Genomic DNA, 20,462 nt, shown 5'->3' with positions numbered 1-20,462 from the left:
AGAACCATCAGCAAATGTTCCAAAATTTGATAATTTCTCCGTAACCCTGTTTCTAGTTTTGTGGAAAGAAACTCCAGCAGGCCGAATTCCATAAGCCTTGTCACCTCCACAGCTGCAACCTACATCCTCTTGTTCTTTAATTACATTGTCTCATGCAGACTATTGGCATGGGCACGTGCTATTGGACTTGGTTCAGCTCCCTGCACATCAAGGGAGGCTTGGATCAGGCTTGCAATCGTTATTATATTTAATTATTATATTATTGCATCACTGTGGATGCTCTTGTAAAGTCTAACATCTGCTCAGCGCTGGGTAAATGTGTCTGGGTTCACTCAGCGCTGGTGTCCCACCAAATCAGGTCCCATTCGCAAGATGCAACCTGGGCTGGATAAGAAAACCAACAGAAAATACGTGAAAGGGTGACATTGGGGGAGGCCGGTCGTTGATAAATGGTAACTAACTTTATTAGTATGTATGCTTCTGCCACCAGAATACAGAATTATTGTTGGTGTTGACACTGCTTAACACAGTCTTTTACACTAGAGGAGAACAGCAGAAGCTAAAATGATGTCGTTTGTAAAGAGTCTGGTGCATCCTTCAGGTTTCCCTTTCCTCATTAAATGTTGAGTGGTGTCCGCCCCATGCCGGTCCTACTGCTCATACCGACCCCTGACACTTCTCAGCAGTACCAGGAACCCATGATAATGCCAACGTTACCTACTTGGAGGCTGATCAAAACGCCAGGATTAGCCAGCTGATGTGCTCTTGAGGCAAACCCTAGCCCTCACCGTGTACTGCATGCCCCAGCCGTCCCTTTGCAGCTGCCTAGACTTCTGCCTGCTGCACATTGAGGTTCTGATACACAAGAATATGCAGTTCTGGAAACTGGAAGAGAGGAGAGAAAGTTGCTGAATTTCTTACCAAAGCTAGCAGCAGAGCTTGTCATTTGTTTTTAATTTTCAGCTCTAACTCGCTAAAATCCTGTTGCAGAATTTTGTTTCTGACAAACAAAAAAAAAAATCCAGGAAACCTGTTACAGAGTTTAGGACCAACTTGTCACAGAGTAAATGCAGCCTTGATTACAACACGTCCGGAAGCAGCAGCTTGCTTGTGTGGAAAAAGAGCCAAGCCAGGGCATTCATTTAAAAATAACCCTTCAAAAGTTGAAGTAGAAATATCGGTCACAGCCTTCTAGGTATAGGATCCAAGCAAAGAGACAAATGAGAAGCAAGCAAGACACACAGAACAAGTGTCTTCAATTGCTTTAGAAAGTGTGCAGCCAAAACTGTAAATTATACCATACATTAAAGATAAAATCTGTTCTGGATTGTGGAAGCCTTCACGTTGAGTTAACTGAGACTTTTATATTTAATGTAGATATGTTCACTAATGAAGTTTCAGATACATTTTGCAGCAGATTTTATCTGCAGAAGTTAATGCCCCCGATGCAATCGCTGCAGTCCTCCTCCAGCTGCCCACTTTGTGCATTCTCCACTATTGGCCTGCAAAGAATTTCCTGTCTTGCAAACCAAAGGTCTAGAAATAGAATTTATGCATGCGCATGCACACGTGAAAACAAGACAGTCAAATCTGCTCGTTCTGTCTGAAGTGCTGGTCAAGAGCCTGACTTAAATGCATATACCAAAAATTTTGAATAGGTATTAAAATTTTGCTTTTATATCTGTGCTTGTGGCTAGTTAACATAACCAACAAGTTATATAAAGGTCATGCATATAACTAAGCAAGAAAGGCAACTGAAAAAGGCATGGAGTTTACTGTGGTGTAGAGCAAAACTTAGTCTAGTAACCAAAATGAAGGAAATTTTTTAAAGTTGTTGGATAAGCCTACAAAAAGAGTATGGGGAGGACCATGCCAAGCACTGAATACAGGTATTGCAGCAAAGATGAAGTTTGTTTCATTAGTCCAAGAAGAATGGAAAGGAGTTTTATGAAGTGAACGTAAGTACACAAATACAACAGAGATGAGATAAACCTGCTGGACAGATTTCTAATGCAGCACGGATTTGAATGGCTTTTCTCCTCTTTTTGTGGGGGAGCGCTAGGCAAGAGGGTTATACAGGATCATTCCAGCAGTAAAATACTTTAAGAGACCATTCCTGGAAGCCGTTTTTAATCTGAATTTTAGGGCAGCAATTTCCATGTGGCCAGCGAAGCTTGTGCAGTAGGAGTTCTGCAAAAGAGAATAATGTTCAATACAGTTTAAAATCCAGCAGCCCATGAGGGTCTGGGGAAATCAGTCATTACAGTGAGTGAATCAAGTTCCAGCCTGTAAAAACCTCTCTGTAGAAAAACAGTAATTTCCAGGAGAGGTCAGATTTGTTGTCCATCATCTCCTCTTTTGGCAACAGGCAATGGCACGTGTTTAGGAAAAGTCAAAAAAAAACCTGTGGTCTGTAGTTACAGAATAAGCTACCCATGAGAATTTCTCATTTCTGTGTTGGTTTATGTCCTTTCACACGTTCATGAGAAACTTCTGTCTATTAAACTACGACTTAAAATAGAAGTGTCCAGTCCCTCCTCTTTTAGGCTCTTGTCCTCAGGAAAAAAGCACAAGAATGCGGTTTATGGACTAACGCTATTTTGGGTAGATGGTTCTTCAGCAGAAGTTGCCAAGTAACCGAACGATAGGGATAGGGTCGGTTCAAAACCAGCTGTGAATGGGAAGAGTGAGGTTTATCAGGAGCCTTTGTACTTCTTTCAAGCATGAGGATGTACGTTTGGTTAGAGCACAGCTCTCTGTCCTCTGCACGGGGTGATGCAGCTGGGCTGGTGTTTCTTTCAGCAGATTCTGTAGGTATTTTTCAGTGAAAAGTCTTTGCTTACCTTGTTTTATAAATACACACACAGCAAATAGCCTTTTTGTAATGTGCTTCTAGGCTGCTTGGCCCCAGGTGTAATAAAATTGGTTGTCTCCTAACAAGCGTACTGAGAAAAGGCCAGGTACTAGGACTATGCAGATGATCGTTGCCTCTTCCTCTGGGCTTATTTTGAGAGTATTGGTGGTCCTCTCATCTTTATTCTGTGCTAAAGGCTATGACAGAAAGCGACTGGACACTTCAGCGTCGGTAAGATAACACGCTGTCAGCAAAATGGAGTGAGCAACCGTTCCTCTTCCTGCCGCCTTGTGCCTGCTCTGGAAGAGGAGCACGCGTTTGCTGGCTGCCGGTAAAATGAAGAGTCTTTTTCGGCTCTCGCTGTAGCGGGAATTCGTTGGGATTGCACAAACGCGTTGCTCCTCACAGCCTGGTTTACCTGCTGCTGCAGCTGGTGAGACTCCTAACTGGATTCAGTGGGAGTTCAGCCAGGCTTCGTTTTCTTCTGGTTACACAAACTGGAGAATTAAGGTCGATGTCTCCTAGGAAACGAAGCTGCCACACCAATTCACCGCTAGATATTATGCTACAGCTCAAAATGAATGGTGTTTAGGCTACAAACAGGAAGACACAGCTGGTTAAAATGGCAGCACTGCTGTTTCTTGTGATCCTATGATGACTCTTGTGATCCGTTTTCTTAGAGTCACATCTTCTGGAGCCACAGAAACACAGGGAAGTCTTAGCTTTTCATTACAAAAAGTGGCTCTTTAGCTCTCTGCAAAAAAATAGAAATAAAGCTATAAAGTGTGATCGGATTGCAAGGAATTGTGAAGGCCAGCAGAAACGCATCTGCTCAGCTTCTGCCCATGAGGGTTGCTGTCATTTTAACTAGATTCAGGATGCTCACAGAGGTGGGACGGGCAACAATGTGTGCAGCAAGAGCAGCTACATGAGGGTATTTTGTTGTTGTTGTGGTTGTTGTCTTAATCTTTCTGTATTTACCCCCAGGGGCTTGACGAAATAGCTCATCGGCTTCTTTCCGTGATAACCACAGCAAGTAAGGAGAGTTTAGGATGGTGTTTTCCTGGTCTCGGCGGCCTATTTGGGAGCTGTTAACTAAGTAAGTTTGCCCCCAGTTGAGAAACCTCTTCCGTTCTGTTTGTCAGAAAAAAGTCAATAGCAAAACCCATGCGCTGAGCTGCCAAAGCAGCGCTGCCATCCCTGGTGTTACCCGCGGGCACGCAGCTGGGCTGTAACCGCATACGGTGTACAGGGGAATCATGCAGTCTGCCATCGGGCAGGCATGCAAAGCTATTAGCGGTGGTGACACATTTTAAGCGTTAGAAAGCGTTTCAGCGGTTGCCCCGCTAAGGGTGGCTGTCCTGTAGAGGGGAGCCAAGTCAAATACGATCTGGCCACTTTTTTGGAGCCTCCTGCTTCACGGTGCAATTACTGGACCCGTAATCTCTGTCTGTTGTCTGCCTCTTCATCCTCCAGCTACAGGCTCCCCATCCACTCTGAGAGTGCTGCATCTTCCCAGACTCCACTGCTGTTTTCATAGCTATGATTTTATATGTTTATTTTTTCTCCCTTTCCGCATTCAGCAGCACAAAAACAAGATAAGCCAAGTTTTCCATACATGAGCAGCACTTTCAGGTCCCTCTGATCCAGTGAACCTAGCCGGAGCCCTCCCAAACACTGATTTCTGAAAGAGCAAAGCCCCTGCCATCTGGGAAACCAGGACCTGCTGAGGGATCCCCACGAGGTGCCCGAGCTTTCCAGACACCTCCCAAATCCCCACCTTTGGTTTTTCACCATCTTCATGAACCTTTTTTCTCTTTGCATTCCTAGCATTGGCCCCACTGGTTTTCTGAGATTTTTCAGCTCTCTAGTATGCCTATTCGAATAGCTTTCGTTACTAGTTGAGCTTTATCTCCCCTGTTCGAATACTCCTCCCACCTCCTCGTTTTTTTCCCACTTACCCACACTGGGATTCCGTGTGTTCGGTACCTCTTTCTTTTACTAAATTTGAAAAATAACATGTTTGATTTTATATAATGGTAGATTTTGCTCCTGGAACAACTCTGCCACCTTTCTTTAGCCAAATTACATGTACATCAACTCTTATTAAGGAAACATTACCTAACACGACACTTGCTGTACCTATCCAAAAAACATAATTTAAATGCTTTAGTTTTTATCATCACTTCCTGTCTTTTGTGAATAATCCTTATATTCATTTTAAAACCACTCCAGGTGTTTTCTTTGTGCAAAAAAGAAGAAAACAGTGCACACTGATATTAAGAAAATCATCAGTGTTATTAGTTATGTTCTCTTTGTAATCACTGGGGATTTAAACATGGCATCTAATCTGGGGAAAATTAAAATACTCTGCTGCTCTGTGATTTCTGTTCTGATTGCAGCAGTCAGATTGGAGGTTTGGAGGGGCTTTGGATCGGTGGAGCAGGTGGGAAGGGGATGGCAGCAAGGAAATGCCCTTCGGCCTTGCCTCCATGGGGAGGGGAGGCTGCTGCGAGACGCAGCCTGAGCCTGCACGTGTTTTTTTCTCCGCTCTCGTTTTCCAGGCGGGCGCTCTTAGTTCCCACGGAGACGGTCGCTGTACGAGCAAGCTTATTCCCATCTGGATTTTGGAAAATGGCTGAAGCTACTTTTTATCTAGTACCTGCCAAGACCATCTCCCAAGGGGATTTTTCGCAGCAACTGGCACACTGCAGCATTTGCAGGAAAGCTTTCGGTGCGCTGGCGTCGCGGCGTGGGCAGGTCCCTCTGCACCCGGCCACGCTGCAGGCAAGCGGAGCGCTTCTTGGCCATTTCCAAAGGTAATTTTTTTTTTTTTAATCTGCTAACTACTTCCCAGGGCGGCCTTGCTCCCCGCCGGCGCTGGGGCTCGCGGGCCAGCCGCTGCCGCCGCGGGGCCGGCAGAGGGAGCGCACACGACAGCCTGGGGAGCACGTGCAACCGCCGTTTCGCGGCCCTCCCTGCAGCCGGGGCAGCTCCCAGATGCATTAGCTTCTGCAGCGTGAACCCCCTCAACTAGCATGTTTTAGGGAACGTGGGAGGCGGTCTGGGATTGCTTCTGTGAGCACGTCACGTTGTTGCTGTGTCCTTCAGAGCATGTTTTCTTCAGTCACACTAAAAAACCTGTGAAGAGTCACTTTCCCTAAGTGGACGCTGTTTCTGGGCCTGCTGTCACCTGTAGGCAGTTGACACTTGAAAGGTGACAACCATCTCCTCCGCCATCACTATAACCATCATCTCCACCATAACCATCACCTCTGCTGTCACCATAACTGTCACCTCCACCATCACTGTAACCATCATCTCTACCATCACTGTAACCATCACCTCTGCCGTCACTATTAGCATCTCTGATCTCAAGTGCCGGAGCTATCACACTTCTGCAGGGGACAGGGCCCAGAGAGCCCATAACTGTCCTCAGTCCCAAATTCTGGTGGTTCTAGAGGCAAGACTGGTTTGATCACTAGAAAAATGATAATGTGGTATCTGCTTGTGCGTTGTGTGTCATTATATCTAATCGTTATTCTCTATGTACAGTGAAGGAAAATGGCTAGTCCGGATGTCTCCAAGCTCCTCCGTCCAGCCTGTACGTCTCTGCCTCTGTGCTCTTTATTCATGTGGAGGACGGGAAGAGAAGCAATTGCAAGAAGGTAGGAAAAGCAGTGTCCAAACCACTGAAGTCCAAGATGTTTTTTGAGGTGGAAATAGTTTCTAGCACAGGGGAGCACAGAGATTTCCTCTGTCACTTCTGAGGGTGATCCCGTCAGAATAAGGTTGAGGGACAGCACATGGAGGGGAAAGGAAGGAGCTTGTACTGCTTATTCCTCTCCTGTGGCCTCCCAGAAGTGTGTAACCTCTGAGACCCTTTGGAGGCGGCCACAAGGCAAACCTGAACTGGGCACGGCCTGGAGGAGTCTGTGATTGCTGCTGTGGTTCCTGCTGCTGAGGCGTCCTGGTGCAGCTGGAGCATGCTGCGTACCGAGCCGGGGTCGGCGGTGATCCCGTGGTGTAACTGGGGCCAGCAACGTGACAGGGACTGTGGTGGTGATGGAAACCTATTCCACTGAGCTATATATATGTATCAATCTCCTGTTCTAATTCATTAGAAATGCAGAAAGATTCAGGCTGGGATTTCTAGGCTGTGCTAGGGGTTGGGGGGGAGGGGGAACAACCTAAAAAGCCCCCACAACTTTAAGGCTGACTCCATATTCTCCATCTTCCGAGTCTGCCAGCAGACAGGGCTAGCTCAGGACACCAAGTGGGCAATTGCTTAAAGCAATGGACACTTCAGGCCAGCAGACTATTTTGCCTGTGCCAGAGCACTGTGGCTGCTGTGGTTAAGGCTGGGGTAAGGGGCGAGCGCCAAGGAAGAACATGGCCTTACCAAAGCAGCACTCGCTGCTCCCGTGCTTGTCCCGCCGTCCTTCGGAGAGCAGCCCACGTCGATACAGGTGGGATCCAGCCTCAGAGCTGCAAAACTCGGTCAGGCCGGTGCTGGCTCTGCTCGTAGTCTGTTGCTTAACCCAGGGAAAGCAGTGAGCCACACACAATCAGATACAGAAATACATGCATATATTATAAATATATATATATATGAGTGTGTGTGCATGTGCATCTGTATATATGATACATATACACACACGTATATATAATCTAAGGACAAAACATAATCCAAATACACTCCTCTTGTACGTGTCTGAACACCTCTGCTCTTGTTATTATCCAAGCAAATATCTTTGTTGAAAAACTTCCAGGTTTTATTTCCTTTAACTGCAGAAGACACAGATTTACTGTTTCCAGCTAGCTCCTCTGTCCGATTTACCTTTCCCCCTTCCAAAGATCCCACTATTTAGTCAGACGTAGGAATTTGTGCCTCTATTTGCAGTGTTTTCAAGATGCTCAGCTTATTGTAGGCTATGGTACAAACTGGCACCTTACCTAAGAGTTTGGTCTAAAACAGCTCAGGCAGCCTTTTTCTTTTCTTTTTTTTTTTAATCCTGTTCGTACCTGGCAGATAAGCTATGCTAGTGGCTGCGGCTGTCTCGGATCCACAGCCGATACCAGCTCTCGCAGGGGTCGTTGCTGGCACATCGGTCACGCGTGTAGGCAGGACAGCTCAGCCATCGCTTTGGTTAGGTGCTCCCCTTGGACAGGGGTGCTGCTGTTTTGTTCAATAACCCTTAAAATCTCCTTTCTGAGCACTATATGCTTTTTCCAGTGCCTTCAGAGCCCTTTCATGCACCAAAAGCTTAATTTTCAGGCACCCCATTGCATCCCCTACCTGTTGTCCCTAGCTTTCCTCCCTCTCCAGGATCAAACTCTGGGACCGGGGGCTGCCAGCAGCCTCGAGCGCGGCACGGAGAGGAGCTAAGTGAGCGGGGGAGAAAAGCAGGCGAGAGCCTGCACTGGGGCGTCTCGGGCCATCTGCCGCCGCGCTGGCACAATGCGGGGTTCTCGAAACGTGGAAGCGGATCTCAAAGGAGACACGTTTTAATGAAGTGCGCACAAAGCGGCGCGCTGGAGATAAACTGAGAACAGAAGCAGGGTTCAAGGGGCTGAGCGGGAAGCGGGCGCCCGAAGCCAGAGCGTGCTCCGTGCGCCTGCTGCGGCCCCGGCGCTGGGGACGGCGGTGCAGGGCGGCCGGTGAATGGCAGCCCTTGTTTATCCCCTCTGGAGGAACCTAATTATGTATCAACTGATTTCCAAGCCCGGAACAGGCCCTCCCGGCTTTGGGGACTTTGTTGCAATTTTCGCCCTCTGTGCAATTTACTGCACCCGCCCGCTGAGGTTTTTGGGTTCCCCCCCGTCCTTTCCACGGGGAAGCGCAAGTTTGCGGACTCCCTGAGCGCGGACACGCTGGTGGCTCCCCCAGCGCCGGTTTGGTGACCGCGTCCGTGCCCCTCTCCCCGCGCTGAGAGCGGCCGAGCCACGAGTCTGCTGTCACTCAGCCTTCTGCCCGGCTGGTCACAGTGAAAGGAGCCGCCCCGGTGACAGCAACACATGAATATTGACTGCAAACAAACCCCGGGGAGCGGCACCTGGGGGGCTGCGAGCGCCGCCCCCGCTCACCTGCTGCCCGCGGCGGGACACACGTGCGTGCACACGTGCATGCAGGCACGCAGACGGCCATGCACACACAACCGTGCACACATGCTCACAGCCGTGCATGCACACAGGCAGACCGCCATGCATGCACAACTGTGCACGCATGCAGCCAACCATGCATGCCCAGACATGCATGCAGGCAGGCAGCCGTGCATGCACGCCTGCAGACAGTTGTGCATGTGCAAAAGTGCACACCTGCAGACAGCCGCGCACACATATGCACACAGCCCTGTCCTGTGACAGTGACCACCCACCTGATGGGTGTCCCCTGCACTGCCTGCAGTGGCTGGTGGCCTGCCCGGCCCAGCGGTCCCTCTCTGCAGAGGGCAGTGGGGAGGTTTGGGTCTCCCCCCACCCCGTTTTCCTGTATCTACCAAACCGTCTGGGCCAAAATCTTTGCTTTTCCTTTGAAACCTGCTGGCATTTTCGGTTTAAAGGCTGAGGGAGGGAGAAAGGGTCGGGGACAGCAGTGCTAACCCCGTTAGCGTTTCCTCGGTCTTCTGTGCCACGGGACACCTGAGGAGCCCTTTTCTCCCAAGTGCCTGGGCAAAACTTACTAATATTTGCTTTAGAAATACACTTTCCAACAGCTCTATCCCCCCGCGCCCTCTGCTTCCAGCATCTGGGTGCTGATATATCCCCAAATGCGCTTTTTTTTCCTGTTTCTTTTCTATTGTTTTGCGGCAGGGCTACAAATAACGCCAGGGTTGGTTAGCTTTTACAGACTATACGTGTTTATGGAGGTACCTGCGGCGGCGCAGAGAGGGCCGGGCTGGGGCAGCGGGGCCGGGCCGTGGCGCCCGCCAAGGCCGAGCCGCTATTAACCGCCTATTACCGAGGGCCGGGGAGGGAAGGGGCAGGTTTAAATGGCTGCGGGGTCCGGCCCCCCCTTTGCAAGGCAGACAATTTTGATGAGTGGGTTTTTGTCCGGATGGTTTGTAATGGTGCCTGTTTTGGGGTGTCCCGGGGGGTCCGGGAAGCTTTAATTCGCTCACAAAGGCTCATTTGCAGGTCAATGCCATGGCACACTCGCCTCTCCCCTTTGCCTAAATCTCCTTTTGTTCCCCATCGCCTGCTCCTCATGCCAGATGGCCGCGGAAAATGCTAATTTTCTCTCGCGCGCTTGCTCGATTTTTTTTTTTTTTTTTTTTTTGCATTTAATTGCGGCCCGTTGCAGATGGGGGCTGCGGAGTGCGTGCTTCATTCAGGCGAGGTTTGCTGTCGGGTTTCCAGGCACGTTTCGAAAAGTCCGATGCGAGTCAGGCAGGGATTAGCTTGACAGGGAAGTGATCAGATTAAAATCCGCGCCGGAGCTGGGCCGGGCCGGGCACTGCCGCCCCTCGTCCCTGGCCGCCCCGGCGCAGCGCTGCAAGGCCTCCTCGCTCCCGGCCGGGGTGGCGAAGCGACCTGCGCCGAGGGATGCTCAAGGCTTAACATGGCCTAATGTGGAAACAGTCATCCCTTAAGATAACCAACAAAAAATAAGGTGGATTTACAGTAGATGGAGATTTAACCCTAATATCTCTTTAATCTTCAGTGGGGTTTTTTCCTCCCCCTTTTTTTTTTTAATTCAGGTTGGAGAGGGGCGAATCCCCTATATTCTTGATTTTTGTGAGTCGGGTTTGTTTCTCGAAGAGCCGCAGACCGGTGGTTTGCCCCAAGGCCCGCCGGTGGGAAGGCCCCGGTCCAACCCCTCGCTGCGGCCCTGAGGCGGCGGTGGAAGCGCTTCGCCCCTTGACTTTTCCGCGCGGAAAGCGATCTGCCGAAGTGGAAAGAGACCTTTTCCTTGGGGCAGGGGGGAGAAAACCCTCTCTGAAACTCGTGGTTTCAAGAAGTCGCCGTCCTTGGCCTGCGTCGTAGCAGCGGCAGCAAAAGCTTTTTGATCCTCAGATTTGTAAACTTGTAGACATAATAACGGCGCTGCTCTCGTGTTAGCAGGTGTCCTGTCTGGGAGCCGCTGCCTCAGCCTCCAGCAGAGCCGGGAATTAGGAAATTGTCTGTCTTTCCTGAACCGTGAAGCGCTGCTCTTAAATAAAGGCCAGGTCAGATGTTAAAGGGACATTCTTGTCTCCTGAAGCCGAAATAATCTACGGTCGCGCGGAGAGACGGAGGCGTCCTCCTCCCGACATGGTCAGTCTCCCCAGCTCCACTGTACGCCGCGGGGTCGGGAAAGCGCCATCCGCCCCGGCACCTCGCGGCATTTCGCGCCAGCCCGTAATTACCCTCTGCTCCTCCACAGCTGATGGGTTTTTTTTCCAGGAAAAGATGATAACCAGAAAATAAATGGATGTTGGCTGTGTCTGCATGGATGGGGGTGGCGCCACTGACCCAAACAGGGATTTTTTTTCCACAGTGTCTTAGTGTAAAAACAGACACGATGAGGTTTTGGGGGGGTTGCTTCATCCTTTCCTACGTTACGTTTGAGAAGGTTCCTGAGGGTTTGAAGGCTCCAACTCCTGAGCCTCTCACGCCGGGGCCTGGGAAGCGCGGCGGGGCCGGGCCGGGCCGCCGGGGCCTTGGCTCTGCCCCCTTGTGTCTGTGCGAGATGGTTAAAAATCTCCTAATTACACGAGCGCGTGGAGCGCGCGGAGCGAGCGGCGTCCGCCTAACGGTGCTGCTGCGGCTCTGCTCCGCGACCGGGTTGATGTTCCCCGCTGCATCTACACGGGGCGCTCGTGCAGCAGCCAAGCGCAAAAAAGGGTTTGGGGTTGTGTTTTGCTCTGTCTTACTGCAAACCTGCTTGTAGCGGAGAGGGTGGAGGCTGGTGGCAGGGGGAGGCGTTAGGGAAACGTTGTGGATTTGCTCTGCAGGAATGGGTGACAAGGCCAGTAGAATAATCCAGGTCCCCGGTCAGTTTTTATTTATATATATATGTGTGTGTGTGTGTTTTATATATGGATGGATATATATATGTACGTATATGTATTTTGCACATGCATATGTAGGTGCCCTCTTTCTCTCTATATCTGTTTCTCCACTTAGACGCGATGGACTCGCTGGCCTCCTCCCCGCGTGGGTGCTTCACTGCGCCCCCGCGCACAGGCACGCTGCCGAGCGAGCGCGGCACGTTGCAAGCGACTCGGGCAGTCAGTGAATTCATCTGCAAGCTCAAATGTCAGAAATTATTCTTCAAAAAATGATAGTTTTTTCCCGCTCTTGTTGCCTACGCCTCCTGCTCATTAGAGGTGAGCATTTGTTAAGCAGTGGAAAGCAGCTTCGTGTTTATTTTCGGTGATCATAGGACAAGGTTTGGGCTGGGAAGGAAGGCCCTGGCTAGCGAAGGGAATGGGTCCCCGTGGCAACCATATGCTGCCTTCATCTCACCGAAGGGGCTTAATTACTGGTAGATATTGCCGTGCTCATAAAGATAACGTTAACCTCTTCGCCCAGAGTGTTTGCTGATAATTGCATTTCCTGAGGAACGCTGGGAAACCTTCTCCGGCCGCGCTTCCCCGTCAGTCTTCAGTGCCGTTTCCACCTGGACGTGCACCGCGGGATTCGCATCAGAAGATGCTGCTGGGAAACAGTTCACTGGAGGTCTCGCGGTGGTGACGATCCCAACGCTAAACATCTCTGTTCGACTCGGGGACGGGGGGGAAACGCACCCGCCTTCACCCAAACATGCGGCTCTTCCTCGGGGATGGAGCGGTGATTTGGGATAGGGTATTCCTGTAATCGCGCAGCCAGCTTTGCTCTAGGATGAAGGCAGTTCGGGTAAGGACCTGACTCCTTGTAGCCGATCTCGTAGAGATCTTCTTGTAGAGATCCCCCCGCGCTTCTGCCTGCTGGTGCTGACGGGCGCTTTAAAGCCCCCTGACCGCGACCGAGCCCTAGTTAAGGATTTCAGGACCTTCTTTACATCGTCCCCCCGATGCACGTACTGCTCAGACATCTGTCCTCCCTACTAATAAAGTAGCCGAGATTTAAAATGGACTTCATTGGATTGCTTCGAAACTATAGGCACATATGGTTCATAATTAGCTGGATATCTCTTATAGGCAAATGATTTCCCCCCCCCGCCTCTCCCTCCCTGCCGCCCATCCGCAGCAATAATAGCAGCAAACAAAGTTCCAATTGTTCCCTGTTGCGGGACATTATGTGCCTGAATAAATGGATGTTGGCTGTGTCTACATGGATTTGCCATATGGCTACAAAGGCCCGAAGAATAGGGGCAGTGTGCTTTGTGCCGGGGCGCCGGGGGCCGGACGCCGGGGCCCCGCACACCTTCCCGCCGCGGGCCCGGCCGGCCGGGGCTGCTCCGGCCGAGGTGCCCGGGCGCCGCAGCCGGGACCTTTCATTGCAAAGCACCATTATGAGTTGGGGGCTGGGACAATGGAGGTCCCAAAGGCACCTGCTTTCATGAAAGCCGGAGAAAAGCCCATAAATCCTGCAGGATCCAGCTGCCTCGCTCCGCGCATTGTTGGCTTTCATGAGGGACGGGAAACGCTATTTTTCTTTTCAAAGGGGGGAAAAATCGTATTGAAGCAGCGGCCACTGATGCGGGCGCGTAAAATAATCTCCTCCTGATTAAGCAATCACGGAGCGGGAGGTAATCAATGTTACTTTTACAGCCCGGAGCCGCGCGCAGACATACCGGGGGGCAGCGTGCAGCGCGGTGGGGGCCGGGGGCAGAGCAAAAGGCAAGTTTTAGCTGTGGCTCGGCTCCCTCCCCCCCACTGCAGTGCAATACCGCGGCTGCACAGGCGCTAGGCTGGGGGAGCAGGGGGGTTTGCAGAGAGATGCCCCCAACACCGCAGCACAGGGCCTGGGGGATGACAGCGCAGGGTGGCACTGCCGAAACGCAGTGCATTTGGCGTGTTGCAGTGTTGGTTGTTGTGTGCGTGTGCTCCCGCACTTGTGCCCTGTAACCGAAGCACCGGGCGCGAGCGGGGCCGGGGAGCGCCGTGCCACGGGAGCAGCGGTGTGCGGCAGGCTGGGGCCGAGGGCTGCCCCCGCGCACGGCCAGAGCAGCACCCGCAGCCCCCAGCCAGACGAGAGCACAAACCAGGGCGCAGGGCTGCTCCCACCCCCCAGAGACGGCTTTGGCCAGGAGAGAGGGAAACAGTGGAAGAAGTTAAAAAAAAAAAAAAAACATGGAGAACGGTCCAAGGCGGTGCACTAAGGGCATGCATCCCCTATGGTGCTTTACGCTACCTCCAGCAGTAGCGGTATTTAAGAGGAAAACTTGCTTTCCCCTAAAAAGGCATGCAAGCTCTGCATGGCATCAGGGCAGGTTGTGTGCATATATATCTTTATATAGATTTATCTATGTATACAAAAAAAAGTGATCCAGTGGCGCTGAGCTCCTGCTCTGTGGTGGGTTGTGAGTAGCTGCAAAGGGAGGCGCCACCCCATGACCAAGAGGGCTGGGAGCGGGGTTTGCCCTACCGCTGGAGGGTGCCCCCCCATGTCAGCCCATGCCCCCCAGACAGTACACACAAAGCAGCAGGGCAGCTGTTTCCTGCACTTTATTATCATCATCATTGTTATTTGAAGTTGTGGCATTATTTGCAATGGCAGTGGTACAGACCGGCTCAGGAACCATTGAAACAGATTTGTCTTCAAGTAAAAGTCTAAAAAATATTTTGAGTCGGAGCTACATCTTGTGAAGGCAAGGAAAAAAAATCCCACTATAAAAATAAATTTACATTTTGTAAATAACAAAAGCAAATATAGTGCCCTTTGGCTTAACCAAAAGAAAAAAAAGAGACTATTGGATGTCAACCAAAGTTATCCACATTTCTGACATAAATAGAAAATATAAGTTAGTATAACTCTTAAAAAAGTTTTTGTACAAATATACACTTTTTTGCCTTTTTTTTTTTTTTTGCACTGAGAGCTCAGCAGAGATTAAACATTTCGTATAAATGCCTTTTAAAGCTTTACACTTCTGGGCCAGTGTACTCACATGAGGCACAACACACTTCTCACGCGCGACGCAACACATTGCACAGCCGGACGCGAACGCTGCTCCCTGCGCGGCCGCCGCCGCCGCTGCCGCCGGGCCCGGGGTCGCTGCCGCCGCCGGGTGCGGGCGCGGCGCGGGGGGGTCCCGGCTCGCCCCGGCCGCCCGCCGCGGGGGGGCCGCGCTTCTGCCGTGGGTGCCGTAGTGCAAAAGTCTGGGGTCGGGGAAAAACAAAACAAAAGAAAAAAAAGGGAAAAAAAGAGCACAGGGAGAGAGAGAGAAGCGGTGAGTGCGGGGGAGCGCCGGGGGGGGAGCCCCCCCCCCCGCCGCCGCCGGGCCCCGCTCACCTCGCTCACCGGAGCCGCTTGCGGGGCGTCTGCTCGGGCTGCGCCGGCCGCTTCCTGCGGGCGAAGAAATCTGGGAGGGCGAGGGGGCGGCAGGCCGTCAGCCGCGGCGGGGCCCCCCCGGCCCCCCGGCGCGGCCCCCCCGCTCACCTGTGGCGCGGGCCGGCGGGCGGCGGCGGCGCGACGACGGCGGCGGCGGCGGCGGCTGGGGCGGGGAGGGCGCGGCGCGGTTCTCGCGGCTCGGCCGCCCCCGCGGAGCCCCCGGCGGCGCCTTGGCGGCGGGCGGCGGCGCCTCGGCGGCGGCGGGCGGCGGCGGCGGCTTGTCCCGCAGCGGCGCGGCGGGGCCGGGCGGGCGGCCGCGCTGCTGCGGCGCCTCGCGGTAGAAGGCGGGCACGGCGGCGCCCTCCACCTCCTCCCAGCGCAGGCGGCCGGGCCCGGGCAGCGGCGTGTCGGTGTGGAAGTTGTAGTCCCAGCGGCGCTGGTCGGCCTCGCTCATCTCCCGCAGCCGGCTCTGCAGCTCGCGGCCCAGCTCCTCGTGGTCCAGCGGCCCGAAGAGGCTGCGGCACACGGCGCTGCGGCCCCGCGCCGGCGAGCCGCGACGCCCGCCCGGCCGCTCCGCCGCCGCCGCGCTCGGCAGCTGCACCGTGGGCATGGCCGGCGCCCGCACCGCGATCCGCTCCCGCCGCCTCGCCCCGCGCTGCCCCTCGCCGCCTCTGAGCCGCCGCCCGCCGCCGCGCCGCTTTTAAAGCCCCCCGCCCGCCGCGCCGCTTCCCCGCACCGACCCCGCCGCGATTGGCGGCCGCCCCCCCCGCCGCCGCCCCCCCGCCCGCGCCCTCCATTGGCTGCGCCCGGCAGCGCCGACGGCCGCATTGGCCCCGCCGACGGCCCGCGGCGGCGGCCCGGCCCCGGGGGGCGGCTCCGCACCGGCCCCGGCCCGGCCCGGCCCGGCCCGGCCCCGCCGCCTTTGTCTGCGCGGCCGCCGCCGCCGCTGTTGTTGTTGTTGTTGTTGTTGCTGCTGCTGCCTTTTCAGCCCGTAGGTTGCCGGCTGCACCTTGGGGGGGAACCCGTCACTTTATTTATTCTTATTATTTTTATTTATTCTTTTTTTTCCTCTCGGCCCGCGAGGTTTGAGCACCCGCGGGGGGAAAAGCGAGCGGGGCAGGGGATGGGTGTCAAACAAAGCGGCATCGTCCCTGCCTTTTTTTTCTTCACTACGCTGCTGCGAAACAGAGCGGGATGCTGGCCGGTTGCAAAACACGCTGAAGGCTGTTTTTAAAAATAGGGCTTTTCTCGGCTGCATGGAAGTAATCAGTTGCAGCCTCGCCGAGCGGGAATACATGGAAACCGCAGCATTTCCCTCTCCTAACTTTAAAGCCCGCATAATGCATGTTTGTTCCCTGCAGATGAACTAATCTCGCTATTGTGCTGCCAGGGATCAGCTGGCTTGTGCTTCGCATTTTCTGCAGGTCACTGCAGTCGCCGCCTTTTGTCGTTTTGGGATGGGGGGGCAGGAAAGGAAAGGATGGGGGGGGCATGAGCTTGCACGGCGCCAAAATTGGGCCCAGAACGTGGCCATCGTTTCGGGGGCCCATCGATGGCTGCGGTGAGGTGAGCCTCCGTCAGAAGGGAAGGGGCACGGGCCAAGCCGGAGCTTCTCTGGAGGCCATCAGTGATGTTGCCTGTTCCGTCAGAGACCTTTTGGGGCGTCCCATAACCAGCTGAGGGCACTGAAAGCAGCCAAGCCTCACCTCTAGGCATCCTCTGCAGAGGTTTCCATAGGGGCCAGTGTCCCGGTGTCCCTCGCTCTGTGGGGACAGGAGGGAGGAGACCTGGTGGCTGGTCTCCACAGGCCACCACCCGCCCCAGGCCCCACCAAGACCCATCCTGGCCCATTTTTCTCTCGGTTGCCCGGGCCTGTGGGCCACCCGGGCTCGTACCCCGACGGCCTGGGCTGCAGGCCGCCCTGAGGGACTCGGTTTCTGCAAGTATCTCACCAGGGTGTTGTCCAAGCCCTGCCTGGTTGCTCTTTGCTGTGGCCCAGATGTGCCGTCAGCTTTTAGGGCAAGTCGCTGGCTCTTAGCCTCCGTTTAGCACGGCATCTGTGCCCTGTCTTCTCTGGGGAGAAGATGTGTTGGCAGGTAGGGGAGGAGAGGTCCTTGCACGGTAAGCTGAGCAAATTTCCTAAGACGTTATTAAGGTAGCAAAGCAGAGCCTCAGCGCCGTCGTTTTGACAGGGTGAGTGCTCGCAGAGCTCCAGTTTAGCTTCTGCAGAGCAGCAAGTGTGCGAGTGCGTTTGTCGGGGGAGGAACGTGGCTCCCCGGGACGCGGTGCCGCAGGTCTCCGTCTTCTGCAGGGTCTCAAAGCGAACACCTCGTGCCTGGACCGTCCAGTCCTCAACGTGCCGCCAAGCAAGCTAACACGGTGTTTCGCCCCCATGAGACTTGAAGGTTTCTGCTTTGGTCTCCTCAGTTCCTTCTCAAGTAGAGTGCTAGTGTGTACATTTAACATGCTTCACTTAGGAGTCTTCAAACAGTGCAATCTAAATGCAATTGCTTTCTTTTAGAATATATGCTTTCTTTTCTGTTCTGTTCTGTTCTGTTCTGTTCTATCCCGTAATTACTTTATTACAGAAACAGAATAAACATTACAACTTTATCTCCCGTGCAGTTCCCTTTTGTTGTGCCTGTTACCAGAAGCACTTTCCAGTTTTGCGTTTATACCAGCAGCAATCTTGCGTGGTACTTTGGAGTCCTGCGTAAAGGAACCAATTGCAATTAGAGTTCGTGCTGCTTGTCGAAACTGTTTGTCAAGGCTTTTTCGACAGCGAAGTGACCTTTTGAATTATTGAAGCCTGTGCACATTCGGGACTTTCCATTTCTTGATACAGTGATAAAAACTCACATTAGTCGATTTGGTATCTATGCAAAAACATGCTAGTTAAGGGGTTTAAAGTGTGGGAAGACAGTCTGAACAGAACTCTGCAGAAATGTGGGTAGCTTTCATTCAAACTGAATTGCTTTTTATTTTTCTTGAATTCTCAAAAATATGCAACAATTAAAGCCTCATAAAAGTTCTTTAATTCGTTTAATTTTAACAATTTCTGTTCTCGGTCGAAGAGCTGGCCCGGCTGTACAGCTGCTTCGCGTCATTAGGGTAGCGCAAAGGTAGTCGTGAATTTGGCCAAATGGACCTCTTGATGGACCCGCTAGTCCCCTGTGGGCTGCCAGGTTCTCCCTTCAGCATGATCTTTTCCTCTTACATCATGTCTTTTTGCTAGACACTTGCCACCTGGCCCATCGCGACTGCTTTGAACCTTGACCGTTTCAGGGATGCTGTCCACGTACCGTAATTTAGCAGTCCTTACCGGCAATGTTACTAGCTTGGAGAGCATGCTAGAAAATGGGGGCTAATAAATAGCATTTCAGGCTCACAGTGCATAACCGTGGAGGACGGCTCTGTTTTGCTGACTTTCTGTGTAGGCGTACTTGAGCAGCAGTTAAATACACCATTTATTCCCTGCTTTTTTGCTGGTATCTTCTGTTGTGAAAGTCACGGCCTGCACAGATCCTCTTTGTTGCCGCTCTTCTCATTAAACAGGAGTTTTACATGTTGATTTGTTGTTGTTGTTTTGACATCCCCTTCGCCTTTTGCCTTGATCCATGATATATTCTTTTCAGAATAGTTTTCAGCAGTTCATCCCGGCTTCTGTGTGTGTGTAGTCTTAAGCTCGGGGCGGGGGGAGGCAAAGGGGTTATTACCCCAGTTTAATTTTCAGTTTCAGGTTTCTCAAGTAAACAGTCTTTTTAATGCTGATGGTCTCGCGTGAGTTTTGAAGGAGGTCGGTACCTACTGTTGGTATTTCTGAAGCGCTGGGAGGTTTCCGCTGAGACCAGGCGCCTGGGTGCTCTTTGCTGTGGCCCAGATGTGCTGTTGGCTTTTAGGGCAAATCGCTGGCTTTTAGCTTCTGTTTAGCCACCACGCAGGGAAGGTGGTTGGTCCAAACACAAGCAGAAGAAGAGCTGCAAATGCATCCGTGGTATCTCGAGGTGGATCCTAGCACGCTGATTGCCACACCGGGAACAACCAAAATCTGGTGGTATGTGAGCAGTGACTGGAAGGTACCTGAACTGTGAGTGAGAGAGGCTGTGGCAGCGACAGCCTTGCCAAGGTGGAGGGTGTCTGAACAGCCTCGATGGTAAAGGCATTAAAACCAGTTCTGCTTTGGATGTGGTAAGAGTAAAGCAATGGCCGTGCCTGGCCTCGTCCTCGTCCCTGCTCCCGGCCACGCCTTCCCGCGCCCTCCTTGCGCTGGCAGAAGTACCGGGGCGCTGAGCCAGCGCGGGGAGCGGAGCTGGCTTAAAAAAACAGGAGAAAACCAGGAGTTTCTGCTCCGATGAGGCCTTCTCTTTCCCCATCCGTGCCTGCACGTTTCTGCCCTCTGCTTTAGACCAGGTGCCGTTAGCGAGACGGTTCGGCTGAAGATGCAAAGTCCCTTTTCTTTTGATGGTTTTGGTTTTTGATTTTCTCCTTCCCGGCTGAGCGTGCCTGCAGCCCGCTGTGCTGCCCGGCCTGCCCGGCGCTGGCACCGCGGAGCCGGCAGGAATGCGGCGCTCGAGGGGACCTTCCCGGCGGGTGCCAGGAAGGGCAGGTCCGTGCCAGCCGCGGCGGAGATCTGCCGCCGCCACCGCCGCACCCTCCGCCAGCGTCTGCCCATCCGCAGAACGAACGCCAAGCGCCAAATGCCCGCGGTTCGTGGCGAATATGCCCCGTGGTGCGGCGGGGAGAGGTGCTGTACCTCCTGCCCGGGTCTCCTGAGGGTTGGAGAAGCCACCAAGAGAAGGTGCCACCTCCGCCAGCGCGGGCACCGGTCGGCGGGGTGGGGGGACTTCTCGGGGTCGCCGAGCCAGGGGACCGCCCGGCCTGCTCCCCGCAAGGCTGAGGGGCTCGGGCAGGTTTTGGAGGGCTTTGGAGGCTGAGAAAGGGCTGCGGCGGGTCTGGGCCGCCCGGAGCCCGCAGGTGATGTCCCCCATGTGCGGGGCAAGAGTGCCCTCTAATGTCGGCCGCGGCTGCGGGCCGGGCGAGGGGGAGAGAGGCAGATCTGCAATAACTCAGCCCCTGCGCCGGGCTCTCACCCGCCTGGTCCCCTTCCAACACCACCTGGGGAAGATCAGCCCCACCTACCTCCCCCCGTCCGGCCGCAGCGGGGTCGTCTCTGAACGCGCTGCCGCACGGCTGT

General features: G+C 53.4%; 2 protein-coding genes across 3 annotated transcripts in view; one reads left to right on the top strand and one right to left on the bottom strand.

Moving 5' to 3' along the window:
• The window catches only part of LOC112978946 (uncharacterized), a 41,748-nt gene that overhangs the window by 12,938 nt on the left and 8,348 nt on the right, over positions 1 to 20,462 (top strand). For both annotated transcript variants that reach the window (XR_003258057.2, XM_064513130.1), the window contains exons 6-8: positions 3,842 to 3,953; positions 5,419 to 5,673; positions 6,410 to 6,522. Coding sequence is in view for 1 of the 2 variants with exons in the window: in XM_064513130.1 (XP_064369200.1) it covers positions 6,419 to 6,522 (104 nt within the window). In the remaining variant the exon portion in view is untranslated. The remainder of the gene's footprint in view (positions 1 to 3,841; positions 3,954 to 5,418; positions 5,674 to 6,409; positions 6,523 to 20,462) is intronic.
• CDKN1C (cyclin dependent kinase inhibitor 1C) lies at positions 14,431 to 16,040 on the bottom strand. Its single transcript, XM_064513129.1, has 3 exons — positions 15,377 to 16,040; positions 15,230 to 15,299; positions 14,431 to 15,096 (listed from the first exon to the last, which is right to left on the bottom strand). Exons 1-2 carry the CDS (start codon positions 15,876 to 15,878, stop codon positions 15,235 to 15,237), a joined length of 567 nt encoding a protein of 188 aa, XP_064369199.1. The 5' UTR covers positions 15,879 to 16,040; the 3' UTR covers positions 14,431 to 15,096; positions 15,230 to 15,234.

The sequence above is a fragment of the Dromaius novaehollandiae genome, chromosome 5 (assembly GCF_036370855.1).
Source record: "Dromaius novaehollandiae isolate bDroNov1 chromosome 5, bDroNov1.hap1, whole genome shotgun sequence".
Classification (NCBI taxonomy): Eukaryota; Metazoa; Chordata; class Aves; order Casuariiformes; family Dromaiidae; genus Dromaius; species Dromaius novaehollandiae.
The sequence above is the reverse complement of the archived record's forward strand: the minus strand, read 5'-3'. Positions and strand labels throughout refer to the sequence as shown.